This window comes from Argopecten irradians, chromosome 3 (assembly GCF_041381155.1).
Source record: "Argopecten irradians isolate NY chromosome 3, Ai_NY, whole genome shotgun sequence".
NCBI classification, from domain to species: Eukaryota; Metazoa; Mollusca; class Bivalvia; order Pectinida; family Pectinidae; genus Argopecten; species Argopecten irradians.
In genome coordinates this window covers 50,780,443-50,795,098 of record NC_091136.1, presented here as the reverse complement: position 1 = coordinate 50,795,098, position 14,656 = coordinate 50,780,443, and the positions used below count along the sequence as shown (strand labels likewise).

Sequence of the window (14,656 nt, the reverse complement as noted above, 5' to 3'; positions counted from 1 at the left end):
AATCTGAAATCTGAATAGTTACCACTTCTGATCATATCTATATTAAATCTGGTGTTCATCTGACTTTGGCTAGTGCTGTCACCTCAAATATTTAAATTCAATTTGGACGAAATTATATTAGCTTTTTCATGATAAGTTCATAGACTTATAGGAAGAGCAGTTTTCAATTTCTTAACTTTAACTTCGTCATATGCTATACATGGGATTTAACCGTTAAGGAGACTGGAACATAGTGAATCAGTAAAATAATACGCAAATCTTTGAGGAAAGGCTGGCGTTATGTTTAATAAAAATTGCGTGTTTTGTTTTATTTTAAGTGTAGTTGTTTTTACTATGGAACACACGTTCTGGAGAGTATTGAGATGGAAACGGGTACGAGTTATGTGTATGTATGCTATTGCTTCCGTCCTTAAGTAATCATAATGATGCCCTCCCACACACACATATACACACAAACATATATTGCTTTCAATCAAGTCAACCATTTTTGTGAAAAATGGGAAAAATAACAAAATACATTAATTGAATGTGTAAACATGTATTATTTAAATCATGCATAACATTTTTAAAAAATGAAGACAAACGCTTCTATTTATCATGCAAAGTATTTTTCAAATAAAAATTAATATTTAGATTGTCCAATCCAGATGGCTGAAACTGATTTCATCATTTATAAAATTATGAAAAATACCCATATGTTCATATAATGCAGAAATTTATAATACACTCCAAAGAAGTCTAAGATGTGCATTCGAAGATTTTTAGAAAATTGAATTAGATATTCGCACACGGAAGATATCTAGATATAATATTTTTTAAAGAGTTTTCTTTACAACTGACAAGAGGGACCAGTGTATATCGTAATCTGGTACTAAAGTAATACAGAGACAAATAAGGTAAAGGGTCATATCAATTCATTATATAACATCATATGAACAGATTCTCGGTTTATTGACAAAACACTCCGGTTGCTGATGTTCATAACATCATATATAAACAGCAAACAATTATAATGTTCAATTCTTTCTTTGATAACAACTCTGGAATCTCAAAGACTTTTTAAATTAAAGTTGAAATCGCACGTGCAATGATGAATGTCGTATAAAAATAGAAGCTATAAAGAAATACGAATATTTTGTCATGTAATAATCTAAACAATCTGAAATTGTAATAAACACCGCCAAGTTATTTCACATGTGAACAATAACCCGTCAAGAGAACGTATCAACCACCACTATAACGGGATTGAAATATCGATCAGAGGTAGTATAATGTAATATATATGAAGTGACAAACATTATATCCGTATGGAATGAGCATGAATAAAGTTCATAGAGTAAAATACGATGGATAATCGATACCTAATTGTGTCAATCTTGTAGCATACATTCAAACATATCTACGGATCTGTATAGTTTCTTTCATTTAGTCTTTCATAGAGCAAATGTACGAAATAGCACTTAGTTTTCTGATATCGTGTTCGTGTCGTCAAAAACCTTCTAACATCTCCTTAGTAAGAATGGATTCCGTTCTCTCCAGCCGGAATTCAGGCCTTGATTCTCTTGACTTTACAGATTCTCGACTCTTCATAAATTGTCGCTGTTTCGTTCTGTACTTTGTGTCTGCGTCGATGAGCTCACTAGAAAAAAGAAAAACTAACGTGAATGGCATCATACACGATTATCGTAAAAAGCGTCATTAACTAAACCGTATGTCAGGAAAGACGTTGATAAGCCTCTCCCGAAACTTACATTTTGTTTTTCACAACATATTTTACAATTTGCACACCCAAGATGTAAGGCATAACGCGGTTAACATGGTGTAATACATCGGGCGAGAGAAATGCTAGAAATCTTTCAAAAAAATTTTGAGCCAAAATTAAATGCATCAGATATCTAATTCATTCAAAGAAAATATTTGGATATATTTCTTTCTTGAATCGTAAACCATTATTTATATACGATTAATCGTAATACTTTAAGTAGAATAGCTTACCCATAATCTACACATCCGTCTTTGTTTGTATCGAGTTTTTCCAGTAAAATTTCCATTTGACGGACACTGATTTTCATTCCAGCTCTCTGTGAAAAGATGGATATCAAAATAGTATAAGCATTGTATCCGTAACAAACAATTTGTTGCACATAACGTCTTTATTCATTATTCATTTTTAATTTTTAAATTTCTTTACATATGATTTAAATATTTTGATTCTGAAATATCTTATACATTACCGCACATACCCGTGTCCCATATCTAAATGAATGTTAGATATTAAAGTTGTTCTTAGCCTTTGGTTATACGACATTTTCACCTTTAGTCGTCTTGGTATCGATGTATATTTACATGTGATAACTGATTTCAATTTGCTTAATAACAGACTTATTCTACAGGTATGAATTACCTTTAATCCGAGAATAAATTCGTCCCTGCTGATGGAGTTGTTCTTGTCTTTGTCAAAATCTTTAAACAAATCAATGAGTCGATAACCCGTGTCCTTTGCGTATTCGAACAATCTGTTAATTGGATCACGTCTGAATTCTGCCAAGGGGTCATGGGTCAAATAATCCATGTCGTATTTCTCTCCAACAATACCTCCATGAATTATATTGATTGCACGCGCGGCTTCCAGATTCTCCTGTAGTTGTGTGAATTCAGGCGTGACAAGGATATGCTGCAAAATTAAGAAAAATGTAGAACACTAATTTATATTATGCATTAATAATCTATATGTATACATATTTATAATAGCAAAAGAAAAAGATGATATTAATGCAAAAATGTTTCCCTTCTTTAGTCCTTGAATGAACTTACTATATAATGCAACGTGTATGTGGCTTCTCACTTTTCCAAATTTCTTAATATGTTCTTATAACAAATATATAGACAAAAATTGTGTTATATAAAGTGATGGAAAAATAATATGAGAACAATGATAAATAATGTATTACCTCGTTACGAAACATTTTCAATGGCGCGTATATAATTCATTGTACATTTGTTTGCATCTTTACGTAAGTTGCATATGCAGCTATAAAGTATCAGACAAATTTATGTCAGTGTTAATTTTGATTTCATCACATATTTACCATTAATATACACCACTCACCGAGAAATCTAACGTCTGTACCGAGCTCATGTCGTTCTTGCTGACCTCTGTGATTATAGCCACTGGTCCACCATGTCCAAGAGGGTTTGAACCGATCTATACAGAAATAGGATTTATTATCTCATAATGTTATTTGATTTCTAAATATCTATGACATAAACCATACAATATATTAAAGTTAATACTTAACATGATGGAGTTTTATTTCTCTTTATTTAAATATATAATCTAGGTAGATGTCATTATCTCAATTTTCTGTTAATCCAAAGCGTCTGTATGAATCACAATAAGTTGTCGCCCTTCCCATGAAACTACAATTTTAAGCCAATGAAAATCGGAGTTACATGCTAGATTGATGTAAGTATCTTCAAACATTTTAGACCTCATTTGTACCTTAACTTTCATATCTTTAAAATCACATTTAAAAGCCTTACTCGCAGTGTTTCCAGACAATCGTTTGCTTGTAATCCTGTTGCTATCGCCAAAGCTCCTCGTTCTGGAATTCTGTTGTGGGATATATTTAGATCCTTAAGCGTTCTGTTCACCTTCAACGCCTTCCCAATGGCTTCTGAACCGTCCCTGCCTAGTCCGTTCATAGTTAACTTCATACATCTTAACCCGTAATTTTCCTTTTTAAAAGAGACATTTCAAAGTTAAGAGCAATGTTCGAAAGATAATTTACGGAAATGAAAACATAGTATTTGATAGACCACAAAATAATAAAAAATAATGAAAAAAATCATCCAAGAAAACAATAATAAAAAATGGAAGCCTGTTGTCTTATTCTTTTTGTATTAAAATTATCACTCAGCACGACTTACCATTAACCCTTCACCCAACGCTGCAGCACCCTTTGTACGGAAGTGATTCCAACTCAGGTCTAGTGTTTCAATGACCTCGTTATGTGAAAGCAGCTCTCTAAGTGCTATCGCGGACCTCTCCTCCAAACGGTTGTTAGCCAGATATAGATGTTTGATGGACGAGTTTTTCTACAAAATATTGAAACATGCTGAATATAATTAATAAACCATTATTAAAAGAGCATGGTCCCATAGAATGTCTTGCTTTATGTAGACACTTACTGGATATGATAGTCGAAGTAAAAAACACTATTCCATTTGAATCATCTTCCATCAACTGACAAACAATTTTAGGCTCAACAATATTTGTATAAACAGAATGTTTCTCACTTCACTCATCTAATAATGCATGTCTTGCGTACATGTTACGTAAGCATAAGTCCAAACAGTGCAAAATACAAAGAGTCGTACTCTAAGAGTCTATCAAGACTATATTTGTTGTATCGTTGACTATGCATTGACTATGCTTTAAACGTAAAAAAATATCTCATATCCTAAATAAACTTAATTAACGATATCTACATTAAAAACAATTGGATGCCATTTTTGTCAATAGAATAGATATCGAATGACAGAGTTGTACAACCAGTTTGATATGTGACGTTTTAATGACCAGTAGGATGTGTACACTATCACTTTCTTCAGACAAACTACTAGGCAGCATATTCAGTACAAGCAGATGTAAATGTGTACGAGTTGTCTGATGAAGTTGACGATGTACACATCGTCATGGAAACGTCACACATAAGATTGTCACTGGTTGTGTAACATTACATAAACCATACTTTCCAACCTGACGAAAAAGAAGATTGCATTGATTATACAGTATACTGACCAGTAGAGTGGTACACAGTTTCTCAGCTCCGGTATCTTCGATCTCGTTGCCTGAGAGGTCAATAGTCACTATACTGTCGTTTTTAGATAATAAATCTGCCATTGCCTCTGCGCCAGCATTACCTATCCTGTTTTCACCGAGATACTGGAACAAAATGAATAATAATTCTGAAATATATGGTATAATATTGCACGATGGAAGCAAATTATTGAGGTCAGATACGAATTCAAGAAACCATTCAGTAATTCAACACATTGATAATTTCTTTTGGTAATCTAATCAGTTAAGTTATAAAGGGAACTTGATTAGAAATATATAATTTGCAGAATAAGACTATTAGAAGAAAACTCACCAATTCTGTAATACAAAAGTTGCCCATCAACATCTTTGCTAAGTATTCCGACCCCTCTCCGAGAATCCAATTTCCCTCCAAATTTAGTACTTCAATTTTCTTGTTGGTCTGCAAATGTGAGTTAATGGAACATCACAGTTTGTATCAATCAAAACATAATTTTTAAATCATATTTATAATGAAAGGAAACACACAAATGCCTTTTGGAATATATCTTACCTTCATTGGGTATGCAATAGCTTTAGCACCAAGAGGGCCGAGGCCGTGGAACCTCATTCGGAACTCCTTGTCCTCAATATGTTTCAGGAAATAGGATACTGGAATGACGCCAGTTTCATTGCACATGTGGATGTATTTTCTTTCTCCAGTCCGATCATTTTCCAGTTGGATTTCTTCCTCGTGTATCCATTCTGCAAAATGTAGACATACATTTATTCGTTTTTATTCAATATTTAATTAATGGATCATGTTAAATAAAAAAAACGTGATAACTCATAGATTGTCACTGTTTTATAAAATTATTATATAACTACATCTGAAACCAGTGACACCAGTTTAAAGTTGTATTGCTGCTAATTTCACTGTAACGATATGTAACTTAAACATTTGATATTCAAACATTGAAATGTAACTTGATGATTTAGCTCCCCAAAAGCATATGTCGGCCTATAAGAGAGCCGAAATCTAGGAATCATATATTCCTGGTTTTGAATAAAGCGCCTTCAATCACCGCCATGTTCAGTGACTTCGGATTCCGAATCGTATCACGTGACTGACGTTCGACACGACCTGCACGTGGTGAGCCAGATAACTAGCGTAAGCGCATATGTGTTTGTTTACGTTTTCCTTCTGGCTTATATGAGCAAATCATGCTGGTATATGTCCACAGATAGGGTATTTGAAACATCCAATTTACACATTAACGTAAAATATTGTGTGGATCAAATATAGTAATGTGCGATCATTATTTTCTTTGTAGATAGAGTCTGATGAGGTCGACCACATGTTTTGTTTATGAAAAACTGTTGATGTTTTCTCTTGGTTTCACAACCCTCGTTTTACTTCGAGATGGTCGAGACGATGTTCGGAAGAGTTCGGAATGATTCGGCATCTTTCGAGCCTATTTTTCACGTGTACACGTTAAAAAGATTTTTTACTTTTATAATCAAAGATACTTCCAGTGCTGCAACTTTACAAAAAGTGGTAAAATTAGAAAGTTTAAAACACAGGCAGACGGAGAAAAAAATGTATAACACTTAAACAGTTTTCACTATGACAAAAAGAGCGAAAGTTATAGACCATACAACTTTAAGACGAGTTGCTATGTACGTAAGTGTTGAGATAATAAGGACTTGGTGTAGTATTGACAAAGAAACGTAAATGTCAATAACAAAACTTGGTAACACGAAAATACGTCGCATCGATGATCAATTCAAATAGCTCAGTAGCAGGAAATACAAACCTGATGATTGATAAAATCATTTATAAAGGTAAAATATACATGTATCTCGTAATGCTTTTTATATAGAAAACTAAAAACAATTACAATCTGAGCTTATATTGGTGTCTCGTAAGAGATTATCGTTATATTATTAACAGTACTATTAAACCGAATTAGATCGCGCTAGTATTTATTAACTATATTGCACTGTATTACCATCGATTATTAACGGATTAATGGCCCACTAGGAACGAATCATGCGCCTGCAGAGTGAAATTTGTTAAAACAATTCCACGTAATAGTAAATGCAAAAAACACTGTTAAACTATTGAAAAATTATTGATGATCTCTCGAATGCTACCATATAATTGTGATAGCAACCTTCATAAAATCACGCATCTTGTGAAGTATTCCCTGTCTATATTGGCTTTCTCGTTCATGTTTTGTCTATCAATCTAAAAGACACATTGAAATGTCCGTCTTGATTTTACTACAAGGATAGAAAAAAACCCAATTAGGTCTATTACTACAAAACGTTTTCGAAAGTCTCCAAGTTATGGTAGATATGGGCTTACCTCCTATTTGTTTCAATCAACTACTGCATACACAACTAAAAATGGGGGTTTTGCAATTTAGGACATTGTTCTTCTAAATATTTTAAGGAAGTTATTTATTTGTAATATATCTAAGGAGTTGACCGTGTTTAGCTCACCAAGAAACCCCTGATCGCTAGCTAGGTAATAAATATCTGATGAAATGCTTTTTTGAATTGCCCCTTGTTTAATCTAAACTAAGGTGTGGTAAATAAACGAATGGATGAAATACTTGCTTTCAAATAGATAGTACTTTGGATTGTGACGTGCTTTCCAACGTTTAAGCTGTTCACAACTGTTAACGACTTAATTTACGAACAATTTAGTAATCATAACAAATGTATATTGCAATCGATTTCAACAGTCTATATAGTAAAAGATGCTCCACCGCTGAAAATTGGTATTATTTTTCACTATCAAAAACAGGAGCAGACGATTTAGCATTTTTCTTAAAGATGCTCCACCGCTGACAAATAGTATTTTTATACTATTAAAAAAGGAGCAGACGATTAAGTATTTTTCTTCAGTTACAAAAGTTACTAACTTTAGACCATTACCACCAATGAAAAGTTTGAGCTTCTAATTTAACTTCAAGTTAAGAATATAAAAAATAATTAATTGCATCTCGAAAAAATTCCGTGGCACTATATCCTATATGGAATGGACGGCCGTAACGTATTTATGCGTAATTATGCATTTGCCCCATTTCATGCACCCTTCTGGAGCCCCACTGAGACCGTTGAAAACTAAATACTAGTTTTTTGAAAAGAAGATGTTCATCCCTATATAGCATGTCAATATCGATTCGGTCATTGCATACGATTAAAAAAAAAAAAAAAAAAAAAAAAAAAAAAAAAAAACAAGTCCCACGCGCAGGTTTCTGCCTTCCATGACCCGTGCGTGGTGACCTTTAGGGGACTTCCGGTGACTGTTTTTACTTGTTTGTAGTGTGTGCTGTTTGTTATCATCGTGAAAATGGCATCAAACCGAAATCTAGATGCAAACTGCTTTCATAGATGGCATTTGTAATAACCTACTATCAAAATTGAGTCAAGTTCGAAAAAATTCCGTGGCACTATATCCTATATGGAATGAAGTACTAATTGCGCATGCACTAAAGCCAAATTAAATTATTTTATATCATTTTTCTGTTAATTAGACATATACAATGTATATACACGAATAAACACCAATTATTGTTGTGGAGCCGGTGGAGCATATTTAAAGTTAATGTCACTTTAAATACACGCTATTTTAATTTGCCACTTACAATATTATCTTAAAAAACAGATGATGTTTCGTTATAGGATATCATATCATATAAGTAAGGTATCAGTTAATCATAATTCAAAAAATGATTTCCAGAGTAAACGGTAGTAATTCATATCATATAAAGAGCGGACTGAGAATTTCTTTAGATGACTGTGCATCATTATCTTATACCTTCTCGTCCACTGACGTTTCGCTGAAGGAATACGAAACTGACAGCTTGCCTTGATTGATAATTAGCGATACAAGGTTAAATAAAATGTTGATGAATGTCATTCACCAACACAATTCATTATGAAGTATAATATCATAATAGATTGATCAAGATAGCACGCAGGAACAGACATATACACACCGTCGTAGTCCATATCAAGATCAGTTTCATAGTCTGTTGTAGCCTTGGAATATCGCCCATCAGTGGGATAATCCGATACGGTAAATGCGTCATCGTCTTCTTCGTCAATGTTGTAATCATTCTCCACTTTCCGAGTTGCACCATGCTGACCTCTTAACTCAGTTATCAAAAGTTTGTCAGAAAATAGAGTTTGTAAGGCGGCCATTTTGTCTTCCACTGAAATGACACTTTGAGGACTTGCACCACTTTGTCCACTTCGTCCGGATGATACCCGTCTAAATTTAGCACTTCCGTTGAGGGAAGGAGTTCTTCGTTTAGGGGTGCCGTCAGACCCATTCCTGGAGTCACAGTCCCGAAACGGAGTACTCGTCCCCGAGATGGCCCCTGTCACCGCCGCCATCTAAAATCAAAGTACGTATGTATAGTCATACTCAATAATCTACACATGGACTGACCACTGCTGCCTTTCTTCAATAAACTGTATACTAACTGATCATATAGTACCCATTACTGAATATTTAATTAAAATGAATTACTCACTCATTGCTACTTGCCAAATGTGATTGACAGACAGGGAAGGACTGAAGGTAATATTACAGCCAGAATTGGTAAGACCAGATAAGCTTTCGTTATGTTAAAGAGTATTTAAATACAAAGGAGATTTGTGTATAACAATATTTGTATATATTCAACTGTAATATTTGTCTGTGCTATATGGATGCGAGACCTGTAAAACAACTGAGGAGATTCACCAGAAGATCCAGACATTCATCAACATCTCTCTGAAACGTATCTTCAACATGAAGCGCTGTAGGAGTGTAGGGAAAGTACTTATATCAAAGCAGATTCGGATAATGTAATGTGATTGGATTGAAAATCCAGTACTGCACACAAAACAAAGAAAGAGAAAAGAGATTGACACAGCAATATATAAACAAAGAAATCATATAATTGGAACTTTCAAACTGACGCTCACTTTTAGACTGGATATTATGGTGGTATATTTCTGCCATCGAGTTATTTTAGGTCGACTTAGGGTAACTCAACTTTAACCAGATAGTTATGTCGGCAAGTCGAGTTATAATATGACTTTTTGATATAGTTACGTAGACCAGTCGAGTTATAACATGACTTGTTGAGATATATATGTCGGTAAGATGAGTTTTAACACGACAAGTCCACATATTCATATTGGAAAGTCGAGTTACACTATCGCGACTGACTATCTTGGATCTCGTCGTAATTAGGTAAGTCAATTTTCCAGGATGTATGATGTAAATCGACTTGCCGACATAAATATCTCAACAAGTCATGATATAACTCGACAGGTCGACATAATTATCTCGGCACAGTTACGTTACATAACTCGACCTAAAATAACACGATGGCAGAAATATGCCACCATAGATCAGTATGTACAATACTTTTGGAAAAGAAATCTCATTTCAGCCGAATGGAACTGAAATTCAGCTACGAAACATAGATAAAATGTATACATACACATAACTTTAACATATTTTGTAAATATAAATGTATATATCTGACCTGTTGCCTCCATCTGTCATATATGCTTTGGTAATTGAAAGTAATGAAATATGCAATCGACACAAATATATAAATGCTGCGTTGAATGCCGGAGGGATTGTCAGGAATGTATTAAATTTTTAAAAGATTTTTTTCATTAATAAACTTGTTTGTGAAAAACATGTCCCGCACCTATATGACACATGCTCAATAACACATAAGTACACTACATCATCATGTTGGAAACTTATCGAGAGTGTCAGCGGCCAGGATTTAGGTGTACTGGACTATCGTACAACAGGTATTAATCATAAGTGGGATTTATTTATACCATACCTAAATAAATATATAACCCCATTAAACAATATCTCGTTTATGATATACCATACTAGCGATAGCGATCAGTGGTCAGTGGATCTAGAGATTAACTCTCCACACCAAGTGCCCGAACGCGCCTAACAATAGACGCCGAGGTGCATTGTACTAAGGAAATTAAAGGATTTGCATTGCTCCAAAATCATCGCATTAAGACTAAGTATAACGGTGATTTGAATATTCATAATATCACTGACCTGTCCAGAACCTACAACGTGAACATTTATTTTAGATTTGGTGAAATAACAAAATAAAAATATATACTCCAAAACAATCATGACTGACACTTACATAATGATAAATCTAACGCGTGACTATCGTTTAAGCTTAAAAATCTGTCACTAGCTAGATTAAAAAGATGTAACGTCATTTCTGTTTGGCTGTTGTAACAGTGTAATATTTCTTCTACATATATATTTAATCGCTATACCAACCTAAGTAGACTTGCCACCAGTCTCTAGAATATTAGAAACATCTCTATAATTTCTCTGCGACTAGTCTGATTTCTGGGTTCCAAACTAATAGGGGGCAATATAATTTTAGGATTCTACTGAGAAAATCTGATCAATAACTTAGGTAGAAACCAAGATAACACATGTAAAAATACAGAATTGGAAAAAAACTTGACACAATAGACCTAATATAACAGTTCTTCCTTCATATATCGCTACCTATTTCAATGATTCATTTCCTCATACTGCCCAGAAAGATAAATGGCATATGTTCGTGGACAGAAACATGAAAGCGTGCTTTCAATAAGAAATCTAAGAACTTTATAAAGTCGGAGTCAGGATTGTAACTCTAAGGGTACGGTTGTCTAGCCTATGATGTATTTTGATAATGCATATTATAGTGATTCTAAAGCGCCATATTTGTGATATGTAGAAGCACTGATTTTCTGACATTCAATTGTTATTTTCCGTATACATGTATAATACTGATTACACGGTCAACTTAAATAATGCAAATGCGGGGTTTGACTAATGCATATAGGTGATTCGCCATTTCCGCATGAACAAAACGATAATATCAACGTCATTTAAACATGGAATTACGAGGTTTGAAATTAAGAGAGTCTTGATTCAATGGAGATGAAATATAGATAAAGTATGCCAAGTCTCACTTCTTCAAAGAGTATTGATTCCAACTAGTACTTTGATATGCCAATAAACTAAGTGTAGTAATAAGATGAGAGACTCCTTAAATATAAAAGTATGATACTCAATCTTTAGTGTACAAACAGCTGTATTATGTATATTATGAATATTGTTATTTCCATCGTATGTTGTTATCATCGTTCACTTGCAACCGACAGTTAAGGTATTTCAAATAATGTCAATGGCACAAACTATTGTCCAATATGATAGCTGTATGATATCAATGATTTGTTGTATACAAGTATCCAAATACAAATACACATACCACAAAGATAGAAATCACCAACGAAGTTAATACATGTAGTTCGAGGACGGCGTTTTAAATTTGTCATCAATTGGCTGTAAGCATTTCAGTTAAACTGCAATTGCAATTTCCCCACTAAAGAATGTCAAGATAATGCCTTTCATTTGAAATGGCGCGTATCCGAGTATTCCAGTCAATGACTTACATGCAAATGGTCCATAAAACTATAATTAATTGGCTAAATGATAGTAACAGGACAAATGATAGTAACAGGACAAATGATAGTAACAGGACTAATATTGTATGTAGTACTCACCTTTGCACTCTTAAGGTCTTTATTCCTTTTCTATGGATCCATCAGTTTCTCAATAGGTAGCAGTCTCTGTCTAGGAAAGGATCCCGAAGCCATCCATAGATTGGTACCGTGCAGGCAAACGAACCAAAAGAGTGTGAAAGCCCGAGGTTAGCCTAATCACCTGAAGTTATGACGTCACGGACTGGAACAAACAATCCTTTTCTGGCCCACTAGTCGATATAAGAAAACATTAGTACAACCCGCAAAAAGTACAGGTACACGGTATCCAGGATTAACTCACAAAGCTAAACACAGTGAATGTAATACACAAACATTATACCTCGCTACCTTGCACCGCTCTGTATGGAGAGTTGATCGCACATGAAGGGGGATTAAAAGACTATAACAAATCCTATTGTATAGGTTTAAGGTCAGAGGTAGATTAATATAATTACAATAAAAACGATCAATATAGAAATATATAGGTATGCAATCAATTGATCAGTTTTATGTTAAGGTGATGGTAATACTTGTGACGTCCTTGTTACTATATATAAGGAGATATAACGGTACTCAGATCATTTGATTCCTTCTCTTAATTATATAACTATACCAATATTGATGTAGATATATAGACTGGTACCTAGTACTCAACTGTGAAGTGTCGCATTTTGTCAATTACAGTAGAAGTGTGATTTGTGTCTCACACCAGTAGTCAACTACTATGGACACTGCACAACCAAATAACATGATACTGTATGTGAACGTTTTATTTACATATACATTTCTGTCAATTTCTCAAAATTAAATTTTTACGATACCATTATACATTTGTAGATTGATTCATTTTTATGGAATAGAATATAAAACATTTAGAAAATAAATATATTTACCTATATGTCTGGGGAACACTAACTATGTTTGTATAAGTCGTTGAGTACCTAATACGTCAAGTCGTATTAATGTGTCCTCCTTTTTATTTCTATTTCATTAACAAATATCGACTTGACTTAGATAACAGGTAACAAAGTAAGGAGGATGCCGTCTATTGAATGTCAAGCTCAGGTCAATCGTAGATATAAGTTAAACCTGATATATATAATTGATTTTTGAAAACAATAACTTTGTGTAAATACCATGTAAGCTACTCGTCATCAAACATGTAAATTACATTGAATTATGTTTTTTATTTTCGAAGCAGTTGATACTGATAAGGATGAAGTAGGTAGCGTGTGTGTATCCTGAATGTCAGGGCTTATTTTTACTCTTTTTTACTTTCCTAATAGCCTCCATCGCATTTAAATTGATGTAGTTTTGGAAAACAAAATAAAAATGTTGTTATTCGATACAGCGTTTATCAATGTATGGATAAGTTTGCTTTGCTGATCAACATGCTTCTCTTGCTGTTGTATATCCCCTCAACTGATATGAAGATATGATAGCTTTACCCCCTGAAGACAATAGCAAATAGAACTGCCATGCACGGTGTTTACATAATATAAATAATATGACTCAACATCAACTCGTGTTTAAACAAAATGGATTTGCTTAACTTGACTTATCTGCAACTTCGTCCAATTTACTGACACAGTATGGACAGGTATAGGTACTCCGTCCATGTAGGGAGCCAGTTTGGAGGACTACCTTATTGCCCAGAATAGATCCTCAGCCAGTCATTTTTATTGACGTAGACTATTTATACACACTTTATTGTATTTCGATGAGGTTTTACAGCTGTCTACAAGTACACATGCTAGCTTTTAGTATCACGACATCATACGTAAAAGATAAATAATTTAGTGGGGATGTATTCGTAATATAAAATATGTAAATAAAACGTTTGAATGTTTTCATTTTGCAGAAATTTTGAAGTAGAGGCAAATATGCAATAAACGAACACACATTTTAAATATTATTACTAAATACAATGAAACTGTCGATATTATGATAAATCTGCAAAACAAATTCAAAAAGCGTTGAAAAAATCAAACGAATACATCTATTTACGTATATAGGGAGGGTAACTATTATAAAATCATTAGCATTACCCATTTTTATTCAAACTTTTACTGTCTTACCAGATTCTCCCAAAGAAATTATCAGTGAATTACGAAAATGCTTTTTTGAATTTTTATCGAATGAAAAGACTGATACAGTAAAGCGCACTGTTATGTATGGCGATTATGATGAAGGAGGTCTTCGAGTACCACATATTGTTTCTTTTTGTCATGCTTTAAAAATGTGTTG

At 33.7% G+C, this 14,656-nt stretch overlaps 1 protein-coding gene across 1 annotated transcript; it reads right to left on the bottom strand.

Moving 5' to 3' along the window:
• Window positions 1–522: 522 nt before the first annotated feature.
• On the bottom strand, window positions 523–12,663 carry LOC138318966 (leucine-rich repeat-containing protein 74B-like). The gene is made up of 11 exons (XM_069261819.1): window positions 12,431–12,663; window positions 8,815–9,214; window positions 5,376–5,566; window positions 5,157–5,264; window positions 4,805–4,948; window positions 3,931–4,098; window positions 3,544–3,738; window positions 3,110–3,205; window positions 2,405–2,674; window positions 1,996–2,081; window positions 523–1,639 (listed from the first exon to the last, which is right to left on the bottom strand). Exons 2-11 carry the CDS (start codon window positions 9,212–9,214, stop codon window positions 1,489–1,491), a joined length of 1,809 nt encoding a protein of 602 aa, XP_069117920.1. The 5' UTR covers window positions 12,431–12,663; the 3' UTR covers window positions 523–1,488.
• Between the last annotated feature and the right edge of the window lie 1,993 nt (window positions 12,664–14,656).

What these genes read in the sequence shown, in the direction of transcription:
- LOC138318966 (XM_069261819.1), bottom strand. Translation starts at nt 9,214, where the DNA reads ATGGCGGCGGTGACAGGGGCCATCTCGGGGACGAGTACTCCGTTTCGG. An exon ending in CGTTGGGTGAAGGGTTAATG is followed by an intron (nt 3,739 to 3,930) that starts GTAAGTCGTGCT and finishes TCTTTTAAAAAG; the next exon opens with GAAAATTACGGGTTAAGATG. An exon ending in ATTGTCTGGAAACACTGCGA is followed by an intron (nt 3,206 to 3,543) that starts GTAAGGCTTTTA and finishes ATTTCTGTATAG; the next exon opens with ATCGGTTCAAACCCTCTTGG.